Below are 20,422 nucleotides of genomic sequence, written 5' to 3'. Positions count from 1 at the left end.
ACGTCGGTGTACAAGTAGATAGTAATAAATCAAAATACCACTCACAAAGGAGGGTTACAGGGGGCAACCGACCACAGAAAGTAGGTGGAGACCATAAACCCGACTCCACTCGGGGTAGTCCCAGCCAGGACCTGGATGTGGTCGCTTTCTTCGGAAAAAAGGGGACAGGGGTCCACCGTGGTAGGACCCACAGGTGGTCTGTCACCACCCCTCGAACACAGAGAGTGCGGGGGTAAAACTAAGCACAATTGGGGGAAAGAGATGCCCTGGTTGAATAAAAGTGTCTAAAAACAGCTTAAAATCAGAAAAGGATATGAGGTAGCTTACCTTAATGATAAAATCTTTGTGTATAACAAAATATTTCTTATTTAGCACAGGCAACGCGTTTCGCAGGTCTAAGCCCACTTCCTCGGGCCAATAACAGTGCCAAATGATAAAATCAATGTGGCATAAGGAGCCTCTGTTATTGGCCTGAGGAAGCGGGCTCAGACCCGCGAAACGCGTTGCCTGTGCTAAATAAAAAATCTTTTGTTATACACAAACATTTTGTCATTGAGGTAAGCCACCTCATATCCTTTTCTGATTTAACACTGTTTTTAGACGCTTTTATTCAACCAGGACTCCTCTTTCCCCCAAATGTATTTTACCCAGGGATTAAAAGTATCACTTACTTACCTGGTAAGTGATACTTTCTTGATAAAGGGAAATGTCAAGAAAACAAGGAAGGTGCAGGGGGAAAGATACTGGGCTGCACTATGGAGGGGGAGCAGCTGCAATATTTTATGCAGTCACAGTGCAGTCAAAATATAGCTATGAAATCAAAATAAGGCTATAGAAAAAAATGTTGCATGGTAGCATTTAGTTCTATTAGAAGTATCTATATTGAACTGTAAAGAAAGAATTACATTCATTAATTAATTGTATCTTTTCCATTTAGATTAGTCCTCTTTCCAGTATTGCCGTTCTCAGTAATCGAAAAAGGTTTCCCTCTTTTTTCAGGACTGTTTTCAGTGATAAGTTCCAATCTAAAGGTTTGGCCCATCTTATCCTTCACTTTGGTTGGACCTGGGTTGGGCTGTTGGCAACAAATAATGATTATGGTCTGGTCGGTATCCAGCCAATCAAACAAGAAATAATCAGAGCTGGAGGATGTGTGGCCTTCACCGAAGCCATACTTCAAAATCAGCCAGATCGCAATGCTCCTCATATAGTCAAGGTCATCAAAGACTCCACTGCTTCAGTGATTATTGCCTTTGCTGTCGATGTTGACATGATCCCCATCCTGAATGAGATGCTGAATCAGAACATCGAAGGAAAAATTTTTGTTGCCAATGGTGGCTGGTCACAGACCACCTTGTTTTCAACGGAAAAGTATTTTCAGGTTCTTTCAGGGACTGTTGGATTAGGGTCCAACAACAAAGTCATTCCGGGTTTCAATGACTTTCTTCTCAGGTCTGAAAATCCCTCCAATTTGAAGCCACTCTGGGAAAAACTATTTTGGGAAAATATTTTTAATTGCAGTTTTTTGACTAAGCTAAACAGTTCTGATTCCTTAGAGGCACCTGCCGCAGTGTGTACAGGAAATGAGAGTTTCAGCAATGTAATGAACAGTCCTATCTACCCCACTAGTTTTAAATTCACTCACAATTTATATGGTGCAATTTATGTTTTAGCAACATGTTTGGAACAAATGAGAAGTTGCAAAAAAAATGGTTTCCAATCTGCAGAGACCTGCACAAGCTTTACAAATTTCAAGCCATGGCAGGTAATTAAAGAGACTCTGTAACAAAATGTTCAGCCTTATTTCTTGTATCCTATAAGTTCCTATACCTGTTCTAATGTGGTCTGGATTACTGCAGCCTTTTCTAGTTGCACTGTCTCTGTAATATATGTAATCTTCTTTTCTTTGTCAAGCCTTGTCGAGCCAGAGAGGAATGTGCTGCCTCTACTGTGATAGGGAGAAGTTATACACGCCCCCTGCACACACCCTCCAGGCTCTGTGTGCTTTGTTTACTACTCACAGACGGAGCTCTCTGATGGGGAAGGAAACTGCTTGTCTCATGCTGAGAACTGTGAGAATTCCAGACTGGAGTGCAGATCATTCTCTATGTAATAAAAACTTGTAGTATACTGTAACATAAGATATATACAAACATCACTTCCTGGTTAGCGGACATGTTTTTTGTTTGTAAACACTGCCTAAAACTGGCGATTAAAAGCCAGGATCGCGGCGGGGAGCTGCGGAAACGGCACAGAGGGGCCCAGGAGAATATAATGAATATAATAGTATGCTTTTTATTGTAAGAATTTGAGAGTACAGATTCTAGGTTTTAATAAGATAATTGTAAGTTGTTATAAAATACTAATAGTAGTATGTTATTAGTAGTTTTATATCAAATGTACTTTCTATTTCTTTGTACCTAGATTGTAGAGAAATTGTAGAGTTGTTTGTGAAGCATTTGATCATGTAAGATTTTGTTTCCATTTTTGCCAAAATAAACATTTGCATGCTAATGAAAGTCAGTTGGTCAATTTCACAATATTTGAATTTTTGCTCACATTTTGCTTCAGGTCAGGTCTTAACTACACATAAGTTCAGGTTAACCGCACTAGTTCAGGTCTTTACCCCACATAATGATTTCCAAAGGCTCCGTATGTTAAAATGCAAATATATGCATATATTTTACAAAGAAAAAAAAGGTGGAGGAAGATGTTGAATGTGCTTGCTGCTTACAAAACTTTACACAAAATTCCCACGTTTTCTTCTTTCTGTGTGAAAAGAAAAAAAAAGGAAAAACAAGCCTCCCCATAAGAAAAGTTCATAATGGTGTGCGCCATTGGGGCAGGGGGAGATTTGGTGGGCTTCACTACTTACCTACAGGGTGCTGCTCCTTTTGCTTCCAGCCCATACGAGATGATCCATCTTCTCTACTTGACTACCAACCTCTGCTGGCTTTTGTAATTCTGGGTGGTGTCACGCATGTGTCTGTCACAATGCATGTTGCATATATACTTATAGTTACATAGTTAGTTTGGTTGAAAAAAGACATTTGTCCATCAAGTTCAAAGAGAAAATAAATAAATAAAATAAAAATAAAACACCATCCTGAACCTGCACATATCCCTGTTGATCCATGGGAAGGCAAAAAGCCTTACAAGGCTTTAGCCAATTAGACTTAAAAGGGAAAAAATTCCTTCCCGACTCCAGATGGCAGTCAGAGAAATCCCTGGATCAACACTTCCAGTAATTACCTAAAAAGTATAGCCGCGGATGCCTTTCAATGCAAGTAAAGCATCCAAGACCTCTTTAAAGAATGTCAGGAAATGTAGTCTGTGGATACAAATACAGAGGTTTGTTTAAAAAAAAAAAACTCTGGGACTCAGGTCACATTAAATATGCCCTGTCAGTTATGATGAAGGGCTACAGAAATGTTAATTGGTGCAGTTCTTCAATGGGTTGATCTTAACTTGCATCATCAATTTGCTTAGTGCCATCTACTGGCTTGGTGGAAAAACCAAAAAGCCCAAAAAACATGATTTTAATATTTCTTAAATAACTTGTCACTTTGTGTTTTATTGCAGTATCTAAACTAAATTAGTTTTAGCAGAGGTTGAGTTAATGTTTTGTAAGAAAGATACCTTCTTTATCTTACAGTTACTCCGGTACATAGACAATGTAAGTGTAACACTGAGCACTGGGACAACCATTTACTTTGATGAAAATGGAGACATACCTGCTATATTTGCAATTGTCAACTGGCAGAAAGGCCCAGATGGATCCATGCAGTATGTAGAAGTAGGAAGCTATGACATCAGAGCATCACATGGTCCAGTGTTCACCATCAAGACCAGTTTGTTGCGCTGGATTATGGGAGCCACACAGGTAAGATTTGTGCTTAAATGGGAATAAATAGAGGACTGTTGTATTATTTATGTTGTTAAAGGACCACTGCCACGAGAATCTTACAATTTAAGATATATACATGTAAACACATACAAATAAGAAGTATGTTTCTTCCAGTGTAAAATGAGGCATACATTACTTTTCTCCTATGTTGCTGTCACTTACAGTAGGTAGTAGAAATCTGACATTACCACCAGGTTTTGGGCTAGTCCATCTCTCCTTAGGGGATTTTCAGCATGGCTTTTATTGTTTATAAAGACACTCCTTGAAAAAGATTTATACAAAGATGCTGGCCAGCCTCCCTGCTCACTGTACGCTATTTTAGCAGTTGGACGTTGCCGGCAACTGCCATTTATTAAGTGCTTTTGAAAATAAGGAAAACTCTGAGAATGCCCCATGAGGAGATGGGTTAGTCCAAAACCTATCTGTTCTGTCAGATTTCTACTACCTACTGTAAGTGACAACAACATAGGAGAAAAGTAATTTACGGCTCATTTTACATTGGAAGAAACATACTTCTTATCTGTATATGTTTACATATATTTAAAATTTAAAGATTTTCGCGACAGAGTTCCTTTAAGATCAATTGATTTTATTCTACTATTCTATTTTATATTCATTGGAAATACCACCACTTCCCTCAGTGCTCCTATGTCCCCCTTCTTTCGTACCTCCTCTGTGTCGCCAGAGTCGGGCATTAGTGCGCAGACACTGGCCCGGCTGTGCTCTTCCAGCATCATGCAACCATGGTCGGTGCGCATGTGCATGACATCACCATTACGTCATGCGCAGGCACTCCTGGCCGTGGTAACACAATGTCGAACACGCACAGTCGGGTCAGCACCTTTGCACTAATTCCAGACTCCGGCATCCCAGAAGAGGCTGCTAGGGGGAATTTAGATACTAAAGGAGGGAGACAGAAGAGAACAGAGGGGGCGGTGGCAATCAGGACAGCTCCCCGTACATGCCTGCTTCCCTCATTTCTCGGACTTGATTCAGCTCTGGTATCCTTTAAAAAAATAGGACTTAGGACAATATAAGTGCTTTCCTACCTACTCTGTTTGCCTTTATATTTTACATAAGAACACTTGTTAGCAGAGATGTGTACCAACAGAGGCAGGTCCAATAGGGAGACAGGAAGGGAGGAGCCATAGTAATGACATAACCAACCAGGGGGCATAAATGGTAATGAGTCTAAATGGCAGGGCATGTATGTTGGTGTAATATCAACTCGGTAAAACAAGCTGGAATAGGAGAAGTGGAAGAACATTTGTTACTATTTTTCAAAGATGCAAATTTAAAAGAAAAAAAAGTATTATTTTATTCAGATTGCCCTTTATTTATATATTGACAGGTTCCTCGCTCAGTCTGCAGTGAGAGTTGTCCCCCGGGGTTCAGGAAGGCTGCTCTACAAGGACATCCGGTCTGCTGCTTTGAGTGTGTCCCGTGTCTACAAGGAGAAGTTTCCAACCAGACAGGTAAGTGACAGTGGGAACTACATTTTTGGTTTATCCTAAAAGGATACCCGAAGTGACATGTGACATGATGAGATAGACATGTGTATGTACAGTGCCTAGCACACAAATAACTTTGTTGTGTTCCTTTTTTTTCTTTCTCTGTCTGAAAGAGTTAAATATCAGGTATGTAAGTGGCCGACTCAGTCCTAACTGAGAACTAAGAAAATGGCTTCTGAGAGCAAGAAAGAGATAAAAGGGGGAATTTCTTATCAGTGAGGGTCACACTGTAGTCACTTCCTGTCTGAGTCAGGACTGAGTCAGTCACTTACATACCTGATATTTAAGGCCTCGTTCACATCTGCTGCGCTGAAAAACGTGTTAAAGCGCATGGTAAAAAACGCATGCGCTTGTGCGCGCTTTAGTCCGCGTTTCTGTGCGTTGCGCTGCGCTTCTTTAAAGCACGTTTTGCTTACTGTAGCAGCAGCAGTTGTCAATAAAACTTTGTTTTTGTATGTAAATGTATTTTTTTCTCCAATTAGGGGTAAAAAACGCACGCGCTTCTATGCGCTTGTACGCGCTTCTATGCGCTAAAAAAGCGGACCCATTCACTTGCATTGCTGTGCGCTTTCCAGCTCAACGCACAGAAATGCCTGCAACACTACGTTTCTGTAACGCTGTTCAGCGCAGCGCATAGATGTGAACCAGCTACATTTAGTTACATGGAAAAATCAATACCTTGCTGAACGCACAGGGCAGTGCGCTGTGGAAAGCGCACAGAAACGGCCCTGATGTGAACGAGGCCTTACTCTTTCAGGCAGAGAAAGAAAAAAAGGAACACAGCCTAGTTATTTGTGTGTTGGGCACTATACATACACATGTCTATCTCATCATGTCACATGTCACTTTGGGTATCCTTTAAGGTGGCCATTAACAATACAATCCCATGGCCAATGGATGGCTTCTGATTGCCACAGTGATCAAACAGAAATGATCAGTCATGCCCATTAAAGACCAAATTCCCACCAACCAATCAGTTTGATGGGATCAATAAAAAAAATATTGATTCCATCTATCGAATTGGTTTGTAATCGTTAAGGGGTATGACCAACCATTTCTGATCAATTTATCCTGCGATCACAAATGATCAAACGGCCACGGAATTGTATCATTAATGGCCACCTTTACATATGCCAATTGAAGGAACAGTAGGCATGGTACAAAGCAAGAGTATCAGAGAGCTAGCAACTACTTTTCCTTTTTTTCTGTACGCACATAAAAACTAAACAAGAAAGCTAGGAACATGTATACCATTAATTCTAACAATATTTAGAACTGAACCAAAAATGTGTGACTTTTATCCTTTTATGAAAAATAATGAATTTTTTTCCTTTTTTTCGTATTATTCCCATTAAAATTGATTTAGAATAAAATAATTCTCAGCATAATGTACCACCCAAAGAAAGCCCAATTGGTGGTAAAAAAAAAACAAGATATAGGTCACTTTGTTGTGAATAGTAGCGATTAAGTAATTGGGGAAAGAAAGAGAGGAGTGCTAAAATATGAAAATTGCTCTGGTCCTAAAGTGGAAAAACCCCTCAGGGGTCAATTGGTTAAAATCTCTTGCTAATGCAATGCTGCGGGTGATTTTCACATAATCACATTGCTCCAGTGAAAACACACACATAGGATTCCATTAGAAAGAGCTTTTAACATTACAAATCACTTGTAAAATCTCTTGTATTGTGAACCAGCCCTAATAATTGCCATGCTAAACTCATCCTTCGTTATGAAATAATTTTCTTTATTCTAGATTCCATCGATTGTATAAAGTGTCCATGGGACCAATGGCCAAATTCACAGAAGTCAGCTTGTTTTCCAAAGTCACTTGAGTTTCTTTCCTTTGAGGAGCCACTGGGAGCAACTTTGACATCTGTCATCATCTTATCAGCCTTTACTCCTGCTCTAATTTTGAAGGTTTTCATACAACATAAACACACACCAACAATCAAAGCGAACAATTATACACTAAGTTGTCTTCTCCTGGTGTTGTTGTCTTTGTGTTTTCTCTGCTCCTTGGTGTTCATTGGATACCCACATCCTGAGAAATGTCTTCTGCGCCAGGCTTCTTTTGGCCTGGTCTTTGCTCTCTGTGTTTCCTGCATCCTGGCTAAGACCATCATGGTGGTGTTGGCTTTCATGGCCACCAGACCAGGCAGCAGTCTACGAAGATGGACTACTCCTCGTGTGTCTTATGTTATTATTTTTATATGTTTCTCCATACAGTTCATTTTGTGCATTATTTGGTTGTCATTCACACCACCATTCCCACAAAACAACATTCTACCCAAACCTGGGTTCATCATTGTTGAGTGTAATGAGGGCTCACTTATTGCCTTTTGGACCATGTTGGGTTACCTCTTTCTTTTGGCTATCATTAGTTTCATCGTGGCCTTCCTGGCGAGGAGACTTCCTGATAGCTTCAACGAGGCCCAGTATATTACATTCAGCATGTTGGCCTTCCTCAGTGTCTGGATATCATTTATCCCAGCATCCCTCAGTGCTCAGGGCAAATACACTGTGGCTATGGAGATCTTTGCCATTGTGGCCTCCAGCTGGGCTCTGGTCATCTGTATGTTCCTTCCTAAATGTTTCATCATCTTGTACAGACCTGACATGAACTCCAGAGAACATCTAATGGGGAAAAACAAACTAATAAATAATAAACAAGGGACAAATAAAATATGCATGTAACACAACGTGATGTAGGGTTTTTTCTGTTTTTGAAAGGTTGAAAGGATAACCTGCAGTGTGTGTGTGTGTGTGTGTGTGTGTGTGTGTGTGTGTGTGTGTGTGCGTGCGTGCGTGCGTGCGTGTGCGTGCGTGTGCGTGCGTGTGCGTGCGTGTGCGTGCGTGTGCGTGCGTGTGCGTGTGTGTGTGTGTGTGTGTGGGGAGGTATTTCTTTCTTTTTTAATATACTTTTCAAGTTTTTATTATAACATTTATTCAGAACATTTATTGACCAGTGACCCTGTATTTTTTATTTGAAAAAAAAAAACAGGATGATAATATTTATTTAAATAAAAAGTATGTATTTTTATCTTTGCTTAAAGTGTTAGTGTTTAAATATAATTGTATGAAAGTAAAGGTATACTAGTTTACAAACATTTTTATCAAACAATAACTTGTCAAAAAAATTGAAAGGTTACAAATAAATAACAGGAAAAAGCATAAAATAGGCAATAAAGATTATTGATTGTCAGTAGCATGCAGTGATCATACATGACATATTGGACCTGATTTACTAACCCCAAGGCGATTGCATTAGCCAGGCAGCAGTGCATTTTAGCACTTCAGTAGTATAAAACTAAATATGGATCCATGTATGCCCCCAGCCCCTAGGAACCAGGGGCGTAACTAAGGGGAGAGCAGTCCCTGTGACTGCAGGGTGGCCTAATATTCCCTTTCTCTGATACTCCCGATCAGGTGTTTTTGGGGCTACACATGTTATGGGTGTGAAGAGCCTGCTGGCATTACTTGTAAGATGCGTCCTCATGTTGTGAGGGTCACCAAGAAGAGGCAAAGGAAGCGTTGTGAACATTAATGACTTGGGGGCCGCAGGCTTTCACCCCCTAGTGGCCAGGCTATTTTTTACAATTTAGGCCACTGCAACTTTAAGGGCTCACTGCAGAGTCGTACAACTCAGCACATAAGTGATTCCCCACCCCCATTTTCTGCCCACCAGTAGAGCTTTCTGTTGTTGGGCTCTGGTCGCTCCTAAGGTGTTTGTTTGTTTTTATTTGTTGTTTTTTGTCAATAAATGTAAGTTTTTGTGGGTTTTTTTATTCCCAACCCTCCCTCCCCCCACCAGCCAATCCCAGCAATCGGCTGTCATAGGCTTCAGCCAATCGCTCCTGCGTAGTGTTGGGCGAACATCTAGATGTTCGGGTTCGGGCCGAACAGGCCGAACATGGACGCGATGTTCGGGTGTTCGAGCCGAACTCCGAACATAATGGAAGTCAATGGGGACCCGAACTTTCGTGTTTTTTAAAGGCTCCTTACATGCTACATACCCCAAATTTACAGGGTATGTGCACCTTGGGAGTGGGTACAAGAGGAAAAAAAATTAGTAAAAAGAGCTTATAGTTTTTGAGAAAATCGATTTTAAAGTTTCAAAGGGAAAACTGTCTTTTAAATGCGGGAAATGTCTGTTTTCTTTGCACAGGTAACATGCTTTTTGTCGGCATGCAGTCATAAATGTAATACAGAAGAGAGGTTCCAGGAAAAGGGACCGGTAGCGCTAACCCAGCAGCAGCACACGTGATGGAACAGGAGGAGGGCGGCGCAGGAGGAGAAGGCCACACTTTGAGACACAACAACCCAGGCCTTGCATGCGGACAAGAAGCATGCGGATAGCAATTTGCTTTTTGTCGGCATGCAGTCATAAATGTAATACAGATGAGAGGTTCCAGGAAAAGGGACCGGTAACGCTAACCCAGCAGCAGCACACGTGATGGAACAGGAGGAGGGCGGTGCAGGAGGAGAAGGCCACGCTTTGAGACACAACAACCCAGGCCTTGCATGAGGACAAGAAGCATGCGGATAGCAATTTGCTTTTTGTCGGCATGCAGTCATAAATGTAATACAGATAAGAGGTTCCGTAAAAAGGGACCGGCCACGCTAACCCAGCAGCAGCACACGTGATGGAACAGGAGGAGGGCGGCGCAGGAGGAGAAGGCCACGCTTTGAGACACAACAGCCCAGGCCTTGCATGAGGACAAGAAGCGTGCGGATAGCAATTTGCTTTTTGTCAGCATGCAGTCATAAATGTAATACAGATAAGAGGTTCCGTAAAAAGGGACCGGCAATGCTAACCCAGCAGCAGCACACGTGATGGAACAGGAGGCGGCGCAGGAGGAGAAGGCCACGCTTTGAGACACAACAACCCAGGCCTTGCATGCGGACAAGAAGCGTGCGGATAGCAATTTGCTTTTTGTCGGCATGCAGTCATAAATGTAATACAGATGAGAGGTTCCAGGAAAAGGGACCGGTAACGCTAACCCAGCAGCAGCACACGTGATGGAACAGGAGGAGGGCGGCGCAGCACGAGAAGGCCACGCTTTGAGACACAACAACCCAGGCCTTGCATGAGGACAAGAAGCCTGCGGATAGCAATGCATTTTGTCTCCATGCAGTCATAAATGTAATACAGATAAGAGGTTCAATAAACAGGGACCAGAAACGCTAACCCATCACAGATGTTCATTGTTCATGTTACTTGGTTGGGGTCCGGGAGTGTTGCGTAGTCGTTTCCAATCCAAGATTGATTCATTTTAATTTGAGTCAGACGGTCTGCATGTTCTGTGGAGAGGTGGATACGCCGATCTGTGACGATGCCTCCGGCAGCACTGAAACAGTGTTCCGACATAACGCTGGCTGCCGGGCAAGCAAGCACCTCTATTGCGTACATTGCCAGTTCGTGCCAGGTGTCTAGCTTCGATACCCAATAGTTGAAGGGTGCAGATGGATTGTTCAACACAGCTACGCCATCTGACATGTAGTCCTTGACCATCTTCTCCAGGCGATCGGTGTTGGAGGTGGATCTGCACGCTTGCTGTTCTGTGGGCTGCTGCATGGGTGTCAGAAAATGTTCCCACTCCAAGGACACTGCCGATACCATTCCCTTTTGGGCACTAGCTGCGGCTTGTGTTGTTTGCTGCCCTCCTGGTCGTCCTGGGTTTGCGTAAGTCAGTCTGTCGGCGTACAACTGGCTAGAGGAGGGGGAGGATGTCAATCTCCTCTCTAAAGTCTCCACAAGGGCCTGCTGGTATTCTTCCATTTTGACCTGTCTGACTCTTTCTTCAAGCAGTTTTGGAACATTGTGTTTGTACCGTGGATCCAGAAGGGTATAAACCCAGTAATTTATGTTGTCCAGAATGCGCACAAAGCGTGGGTCGCGTTCAATGCAGTCTAGCATGAATTGAGCCATGTGTGCCAGAGTCCTGCCAGAATCCTCATCATCCTCTTGTGAGCATTGTGATAGTTGTTGTGATGCATCATAGTCGTCACCTTCTTCCTGGTCTGCTTCTGCTGACCATTCGCGCTGAATTGTGGAAGTCCAACGTGCACCGCTCTGGCCCTCGTCAGTGGTGGCAGGAAATTCCTGCTCCAACTCCAGCTGTTCCTCCTCCTCTTCTTCGTCATAGCTGCTGGGGCCAGCGTTTCCTGAGGCGGATGGCCTGATGTTGGTACCATCACGCTGATCGTTTTCTCCTTCAGATTCCCCCAGTTGCATCATGACAGCTGTTTCCTTGATTTTCAACATTGACCTCTTCAGTAAACACAGCAGTGGTATGGTAATGCTGACTGAAGAGTTGTCACTGCTCACAAGTAACGTGGACACCTCAAAATTTTGGAGGACTTGGCAGAGGTCCAACATGTTGGCCCAATCGGATCCACAGAAGCTTGGCAGCTGTCCGGATGCGCCTCGGTACTGCGCCGTCATGTACTGGACCACTGCACTCTTCTGCTCGCAAAAGCGGGCTAGCATGTGCAGCGTAGAATTCCAGCGCGTAGGGACATCACACAGCAAGCGATGGTGGGGGAGATTGAAGCGCTCCTGCATCTTGGCGAGCGCCCCCGAAGCAGTACTGGAATTTCTACAATGTTTGGCCACTCGTCGCACCTTCAACAGAAGATCGGCCACGCCTGGGTATGTCCTCAGGAACCGCTGAACTACTAGGTTCATCACGTGCGCCAGGTAAGGGATGTGTGTCAGCTTAGCCAACCTTAAAGCGCGAATGAGATTACTCCCATTATCACACACAACCATGCCCGGTTTCAGGTCCAGCGGTGCCAGCCACAAATCCGTCTGTTCCTTTATTCCCCTCCAAATTTCCTCCCCTGTGTGCTGCTTATCCCCAAGGCAGATCAGCTTCAGCAACGCTTGCTGACGCATGCCAACAGCTGTGCTGCACTGCTTCCACGATCCTACTGCTGCTGGGTCAGCGTTTCCGGATGAGGTACAGCTTTGAGATGCGTTGGAGGAGAAGGAGTCAGAGAGGTAGGTGCTGCTGTTGTTAGCCAGTGGGAGGGACGGCGGTGCAGCTGTTTGCGGCGTGGGCAACACCCGCTCCGTAGCAGGTGAGAAATCGCTGCCAGGCTCCACAAGGTTCACCCAGTGCGCGGTAAGGGAGATGTATCGACCCTGGCCGAACGCACTCGTCCAGGTGTCAGTGGTGAGGTGAACCTTGCAGGCAACGGCATTCTTCAAGCTTCGGGTTATTTTGCTGACCACGTGCTCATGCAACTCAGGCACTGCAGAGCGCGCAAAATGGTAGCGGCTGGGAACCACGTAACGTGGGATGGCCACTGACATCATGCCCTTGAAGCTGTTTGTCTCCACCACTCGATATGGCAGCATTTCGCAGGCCAGAAGCTTGGCTATGCTGGCTGTTACTGCCACGGCCCAGGGGTCATTTGCTGGCAATTTCCTCTTGCGCTCAAACATCTCCGAGACAGACAACTGAACCGTAGGGCTGCACACTGAAGGGCTGTTGGTTGTTGTGTTTGATGAACACTGGGAGACCTCAAGAGCACTACTCCGGAAAGTGACAGTGTCAGCGTCGTCTGATGTTTGTGAATGTTGTGAACCACGCAATGGCTGGGCTACTGCTGCTGCTGAGGCGGGTCTGGTGGTGAGTCTGGTGACCCCAAGGGAGGCAGTGTTGCTGGTACCCTGTCCTGCCGCGTTTGCCCACAGAGTGGGATGTTTGGATAGCATGTGGCGGCTCATGCTTGTGGTGGAGAGGTTGTTAATACTTTTCCCCCTGCTCAGGCGGGTCTTGCACACCTTGCAAATCGCCATAGTACCATCCTCAGTGCAGTCTTCAAAGAAAGCCCAGACTTTGGAGCACCTGCCTTGCTGGCGATTTCTGTTTGCGCCTCGTTTGCCTCTCACTTGAACTTCCACGCTTGTGGTGCCTGAAATTGCACGCCGCCTACCTTGTGGCACAAGGCGAACTCGTGCAACAGTGGGTTCTTCAACAGACTCATCTGTGCTGCTGCTATGACGGCGATGTTCTCGTTCACAAACAAAATCTGGGTCTATGTCCACATTGTCCATACCCTCCTCTTCCATCTCCTCAAACTCGTCATATGTCATTGTGGGGGGCCGCCGCCGTGGAGTAGAGCTCCCCAGAACAACCTCTGCGCAGCTCACTCCAACGTCGTCTTCCAGATCTTGTCGGCCGACCTCCTGCAATTGCAACCCCTCCTGCCCAACTTGCTCTGGGATTTGGGTTTAAAAGTCCTCGGACTCGCCTTGTATTTCAGTGCGCGGTGCATTTCCCACTGTTAATGGTTGTGAATCCGGGCACAACATTTCTGGCTGTTCCTCTATTGACCTTCGAAAGGTGGAAGTTTTTTGGGCTGGGAATAGCTCCTGCGAATACCCCATTGTGTCCTGAGGTAATTCATCGGACTGGTTATCTGGCAGTTGTGTGCGTAGTGTCGCTGCCGGTTGTGTCAGCTTTGTGCCCACTGGCTCCTTGTAACTGGCTGAGGACTCGGACCTCGTGCGTGATGTGCTGGTGCTGCTTAACCCACTGCTGGACGCTTGAGAGGTCATCCAAGTGATTATCTGGTCCTGTTCTTTTGGATTTGTGAGGGTTGTTGTCCTGGACAACATGGGCGGTATTGAGTGGGTTTTCTTGGGTGCTCCCCTGTGGCCTGTACGTGAACCGTCAGGGGAAACACCTCTTCCCTTGCCCCTCCCTCTTTCACCGGATTTCTTCCTCATTTCACTTATCCTTAAAGAACACGCTGAATGGCAGCAGTACAGTGGCAGTACAGAAATGCTATACAGTGGTGGGTGAGCGGTGTACCACTATTCCCAGCAGCGACACAGAGCACAATGCTATACAGTGGTGGGTGAGCGGTGTACCACTATTCCCAGCAGCGACACAAAGCGCAATGCTATACAGTGGTGGGTGAGCGGTGTACTACTGTTCCCAGCAGACACAGAGTGGCAGTAAACACAATAATGCTATATAGTGCTGGGTGAGCGGTGTACACAGAGTGGCAGTAAACACAATGCTATATAGTATGGCTGAGCGAGCGGTGTACTACTGTTCACAGCAGACACAGACTGGCAGTAAACACAATGCTATATAGTGTGGCTGAGCGAGGTACACAGAGTGGCAGTAAACACAATGCTATATAGTGTGGCTGAGCGAGCGGTGTACTACTGTTCCCAGCAGACACAGAGTGGCAGTAAACACAATGCTATATAGTGTGGCTGAGCGAGGTACACAGAGTGGCAGTAAACACAATGCTATATAGTGTGGCTGAGCGAGCGGTGTACTACTGTTCCCAGCAGACACAGAGTGGCAGTAAACACAATGCTATATAGTGTGGCTGAGCGAGGTACACAGTGGCAGTAAACACAATGCTATATAGTGTGGCTAAGCGAGCAGTGTACTACTGTTCCCAGCAGACACAGAGTGGCAGTAAACACAATGCTATATAGTGTGGCTGAGCGAGGTACACAGAGTGGCAGTAAACACAATGCTATATAGTGTGGCTGAGCGAGCGGTGTACTACTGTTCCCAGCAGACACAGAGTGGCAGTAAACACAATGCTATATAGTGTGGCTGAGCGAGGTACACAGAGTGGCAGTAAACACAATGCTATATAGTGTGGCTGAGCGAGCGGTGTACTACTGTTCCCAGCAGACACAGAGTGGCAGTAAACACAATGCTATATAGTGTGGCTGAGCAAGGTACACAGAGTGGCAGTAAACACAATGCTACATAGTGTGGCTGAGCGAGCAGTGTACTACTGTTCCCAGCAGACACAGAGTGGCAGTAAACACAATGCTATATAGTGTGGCTGAGCGAGGTACACAGAGTGGCAGTAAACACAATGCTATATAGTGTGGCTGAGCGAGCGGTGTACTACTGTTCCCAGCAGACACAGAGTGGCAGTAAACACAATGCTATATAGTGTGGCTGAGCGAGGTACACAGAGTGGCAGTAAACACAATGCTATATAGTGTGGCTGAGCGAGCAGTGTACTACTGTTCCCAGCAGACACAGAGTGGCAGTAAACACAATGCTACATAGTGTGGCTGAGCGAGCAGTGTACTACTGTTCCCAGCAGACACAGAGTGGCAGTAAACACAATGCTATATAGTGTGGCTGAGCGAGGTACACAGAGTGGCAGTAAACACAATGCTATATAGTGTGGCTGAGCGAGCAGTGTACTACTGTTTCCAGCAGACACAGAGTGGCAGTAAACACAATGCTATATAGTGTGGCTGAGCGAGGTACACAGAGTGGCAGTAAACACAATGCTATATAGTGTGGCTGAGCGAGCAGTGTACTACTGTTCCCAGCAGACACAGAGTGGCAGTAAACACAATGTTATATAGTGTGGCTGAGCGAGGTACACAGAGTGGCAGTAAACACAATGCTATATAGTGTGGCTGAGCGAGCAGTGTACTACTGTTCCCAGCAGACACAGAGTGGCAGTAAACACAATGCTATATAGTGTGGCTGAGCGAGGTACACAGAGTGGCAGTAAACACAATGCTATATAGTGTGGCTGAGCGAGCAGTGTACTACTGTTCCCAGCAGACACAGAGTGGCAGTAAACACAATGCTATATAGTGTGGCTGAGCGAGGTACACAGAGTGGCAGTAAACACAATGCTATATAGTGTGGCTGAGCGAGCAGTGTACTACTGTTCCCAGCAGACACAGAGTGGCAGTAAACACAATGCTATATAGTGTGGCTGAGCGAGGTACACAGAGTGGCAGTAAACACAATGCTATATAGTGTGGCTGAGCGAGCGGTTTACTACTGTTCCCAGCAGCGACACACAATGACTGGGGGGACCCTGGCTAGCGTGGCTGGAGCGCGAACTACCCTGCCTGCTTACCCAAAGCTAAACCCACAGACAAATGGCGGAGATATGACGTGGTTCGGGTGTTTATTTACCCGAACTACGTGACAGTTCGGGTCCAAACCACGTTACCCGTTCGGCCAATCACAGCGCTAGCCGAACGTTCGGGGAACGTTCGGCCATGTTCTCTTAGTTCGGCCATGTGGCCGAACACCATCAGGTGTTCGGCCAACTCGAACATCACCCGAAGAGGGTGATGTTCTGCAGAACCCGGACAGTGGCGAACACTGTTCGCCCAACACTAGTAGAGCTCCTCAGAACAACCTCTGCGCAGCTCACTCCAACGTCGTCTTCCAGATCTTCTCGGCCGACCTCCTGCAATTGAAACTCCTCCTGCCCAACTTGCTCTGGGATTTGGGTTTCAAAGTCCTCGGACTAGCCTTGCATTTCAGTGCGCGGTGCATTTCCCACAGTTAATGGTTGTGAATCCGGGCACAAAATTTCTGGCTGTTCCATTGACCTTTGAAAGGTGGAAGTTTGTTGGGCTGGGAATAGCTCCTGCGAATACACCATTGTGTCCTGAGGAAATTCTTCGGACTGGTTATTTAGCAGTTGTGTGCGTGGTGTCGCTGCCGGTTGTGTCAGCTTTGTGCCCACTGGCTCCTTGTAACTGGCTGAGGACTCGGACCTCATGCGTGATGTGCTGGTGCTGCTTAACCCACTGCTGGACGCTTGAGAGGTCATCCAATTAATTATCTGGTCCTGTTCTTTTGGATTTGTGAGGGTTGATTTCCTGGACAACATGGGCGGTATTGAGTGGGTTTTCTTCGGTGCTCCACTGTGGCCTGTACGTGAACCGTCAGGGGAAACACCTCTTCCCTTGCCCCTCCCTCTTTCACAGGATCTCTTCTTCATTTCACTTATCCTTAAAGTACACGCTGACTGGCAGCAGTACAGTACAGAAATGCTATACAGTGGCAGATGAGCGGTGTACTACTATTCCCAGCAGCCAGTGACACAGAGCACAATGCTATACAGTGGTGGGTGAGCGGTGTACTACTATTCCCAGCAGCAACACAGAGCACAATGCTATACACTGGTGGGTGAGCGGTGTACTACTATTCCCAGCAGCGACACAGAGCACAATGCTATACAGTGGTGGGTGAGCGGTGTACTACTGTTCCCAGCAGAGACATAGAGTGGCAGTAAACACAATGCTATACAGTGGTGGCTGAGCGGTGTACTACTGTTCCCAGCAGTGACACAGAGCACAATGCTATACAGTGGTGGGTGAGCAGTGTACTACTGTTCCCAGCAGCGACACAGAGCACAATGCTATACAGTGGTGGGTGAGCGGTGTACTACTGTTCCCAGCAGAGACAGAGTGGCAGTAAACACAATGCTATATAGTGTGGGTGAGCGGTGTACTACTGTTCCCAGCAGCGACACAGAGCACAATGCTATACAGTGGTGGGTGAGCGGTGTACTACTTTTCCCAGCAGCGACAAAGAGCACAATGCTATACAGTGGTGGGTGAGCGGTGTACTACTGTTCCCAGCAGAGACACAGAGTGGCAGTAAACACAATGCTATACAGTGGAGGCTGAGCGGTGTACTACTGTTCCCAGCAGCGACACAGAGCACAATGCTATACAGTGGTGGGTGAGCGGTGTACTACTGTTCCCAGCAGAGACACAGAGTGGCAGTAAACACAATGCTATACAGTGGTGGGTGAGCGGTGCACTACTATTCCCAGCAGCGACACAGAGCACAATGCTATACAGGGTGAGCGGTGTACTACTGTTCCCAGCAGAGACACAGAGTGGCAGTAAACACAATGCTATATAGTGTGGGTGAGCGGTGTACTACTGTTCCCAGCAGCGACACAATGACTGGGGGGACCCTGGCTAGCCTGGCTGGAGAGAGAAATACCCTGCCTGCCTACCTAAAGCTAAACTCACAGACAAATGGCGGAGAAATGACGTGGATCGGGTATTTATTTACCCGAACCACGTGACCCGTTCGGCCAATCAGAGCGCGTTCGGGTCCGAACCACGTGACCCGTTCGGCCAATCACAGCGCTAGCCGAACGTTCGGGGAACGTTCGGCCATGCGCTCTTAGTTCGGCCATATGGCTGAACAGTTTGGCCGAACACCATAAGGTGTTCGGCCGAACTCGAACATCACCCGAACAGGGTGATGTTCTGCAGAACCCGAACAGTGGCGAACACTGTTCGCCCAACACTACTCCTGCGCCTCCCAGGGGGACAGCCGTGATCACAGCGCTGTACATTGTAAATAGATGGGTTTCACCGTCTAACAGTTATCAAGTGGTGATCGTCATTGGGAGACTGATTATGGAGCAGAGCTCCATCATTCAAGTGTAGATTTGAGCGCATCAGCGCCTGCAATCTCCTGCAAAACCCTGCCCCCAGGACTTCACACCAAATAGTGTTGAGAGGTCTTGGAGCTGCCAACGCATCCACGCCAAATGACATGGAGCGGACAGCAAATTGTTAAGGGGCCCTATCAAAGTTTTGCTGGGGGGCCCAAAGATTTGTAGTTACAACCCCCCTGGGAACAGCTAATCGTAGCCCAGACAAATTTGGCCACTTGCCATGTAAACTGCAGCTACTAATAGCCAGCACAGCCTGTGCTCACTATTTAGTGGTTGCCCAAATTTCTCTCTGGGGTTGTGTGTTGGGTAGGGGGTCGGGGAACAGGCGGGGCAAGCTTAGGTGGCCTTAGGGTTTAGGTTAACTGCCTACTAAAGGCCATGATTAGGTTAAGTGCCCATCTGGGGGGCTGGGCACGGTTAAAGTTGCCCACCAGGGAGATAAGGTTAGACACCCACCAGGAGGCAGTTAAGGTTAAGTAAAAAAAGAGGATAGGGGACATCAACTCAATTTTGTTTGTGCTCGTCTCAATCTTAATAATGGATATGCAATTCATTAATGAAACTAAGGGACCACAGAGCTGAAAAAAATACAAAATACTTTAATGGCAATCTGACACTAAACATGGTGGGCATAGTGGTGGGGAGGGGGGTCAGACTTCCCCTCCCACACCTGGAACCCTCACATCCTCACTCCTCCTCCAGCTATTAGCTCACCTTGTGTGTCAGGCACTGGGCAGGGAAGGAATGACTCACCTCTTCCTTCCAAGTTGCATTTCAAGCACTGCGTTTCACAGCTCCGCACTTCCTTAAGTTGCCCACTGTACTTCCACAAGTGCATTGGGCAACATTGAGGAGGAGACGAGCTGTGGAATGCAGTGCCTGGAACGTAGAAGGAAGTGGTGAGTCATTCCTTCTAGTGTTGGGCGAACAGTGTTCGCCACTGTTCGGGTTCTGCAGAACATCACCCTGTTCGGGTGATGTTCGAGTTCGGCTGAACACCTGACGGTGCTCGGCCAAACCGTTCGGCCACATGGCCGAACTAAGAGCGCATGGCCGAACGTTCCCCGAACGTTCGGCTAGCGCTGTGATTGGCCGAACGGGTCACGTGGTTTGGGCCCGAACGCGCTCTGATTGGCCAAACGGTCACGTGGTTCGGGTAAATAAATACCCGAACCACGTCATATCTCCGCCATTTCTCTGTGGGTTTAGCTTTGGGTAGGCAGGCAGGGTAGTTCGCTCTCCAGCCACGCTAGCCAGGGTCCCCCCCAGTCATTGTGTGTCGCTGCTGGGAACAGTAGTACACCGCTCGCTCAGCCACACTATATATATAGCATTGTTTACTGCCACTGTGTACCTCGCTCAGCCACGCTATATATAGCATTGTGTTTTCTGACACTCTGTGTACACGGCTTAGCCTGGCTATATAGCATTGTGTGTACTGCCACTGTGCACCTCGCTCAGCCACGCTATATATAGCATTGTGTTTTCTGACACTCTGTGTACACGGCTTAGCCTGACTATATAGCATTGTGTGTACTGCCACTGTGCACCTCGCTCAGCCACGCTATATATAGCATTGTGTTTTCTGACACTCTGTGTACACGGCTTAGCCTGACTATATAGCATTGTGTGTACTGCCACTGTGCACCTCGCTCAGCCACGCTATATATAGCATTGTGTTTACTGCCACTCTGTGTACACCGCTCAGCCAGACTATATACCATTGATTACTGACACTCTGTGTACACCGCTCAGCCAGACT

General features: G+C 46.4%; 1 protein-coding gene across 1 annotated transcript; it reads left to right on the top strand.

Annotated features, from left to right (window-relative positions):
- Positions 1-1,677: 1,677 nt before the first annotated feature.
- LOC137562030 (vomeronasal type-2 receptor 26-like) lies at positions 1,678-8,112 on the top strand. The gene is made up of 5 exons (XM_068273372.1): positions 1,678-1,765; positions 1,915-2,072; positions 3,656-3,883; positions 5,259-5,382; positions 7,172-8,112. The coding sequence occupies exons 1-5, from the start codon at positions 1,678-1,680 to the stop codon at positions 8,110-8,112; spliced, it is 1,539 nt and encodes a 512-aa protein (XP_068129473.1).
- Positions 8,113-20,422: the final 12,310 nt, after the last annotated feature.

The sequence above is a fragment of the Hyperolius riggenbachi genome, chromosome 3 (assembly GCF_040937935.1).
Source record: "Hyperolius riggenbachi isolate aHypRig1 chromosome 3, aHypRig1.pri, whole genome shotgun sequence".
Lineage (NCBI taxonomy): Eukaryota > Metazoa > Chordata > Amphibia > Anura > Hyperoliidae > Hyperolius > Hyperolius riggenbachi.
Note: the sequence above shows the minus strand (reverse complement) of the source record. Positions and strands in the feature narration are given on the sequence as shown.

Excerpts from the sequence above, each read along its gene's own strand:
- LOC137562030 (XM_068273372.1), top strand. The coding sequence starts at position 1,678 with ATGTTTGGAACAAATGAGAAGTTGCAAAAAAAATGGTTTCCAATCTGC. Across the intron at positions 2,073-3,655 it reads CTTGTCTCATGCTGAGAACT|TTACTCCGGTACATAGACAA; the intron begins GTGAGAATTCCA and ends TTTATCTTACAG. Across the intron at positions 3,884-5,258 it reads GGATTATGGGAGCCACACAG|GTTCCTCGCTCAGTCTGCAG; the intron begins GTAAGATTTGTG and ends ATATATTGACAG.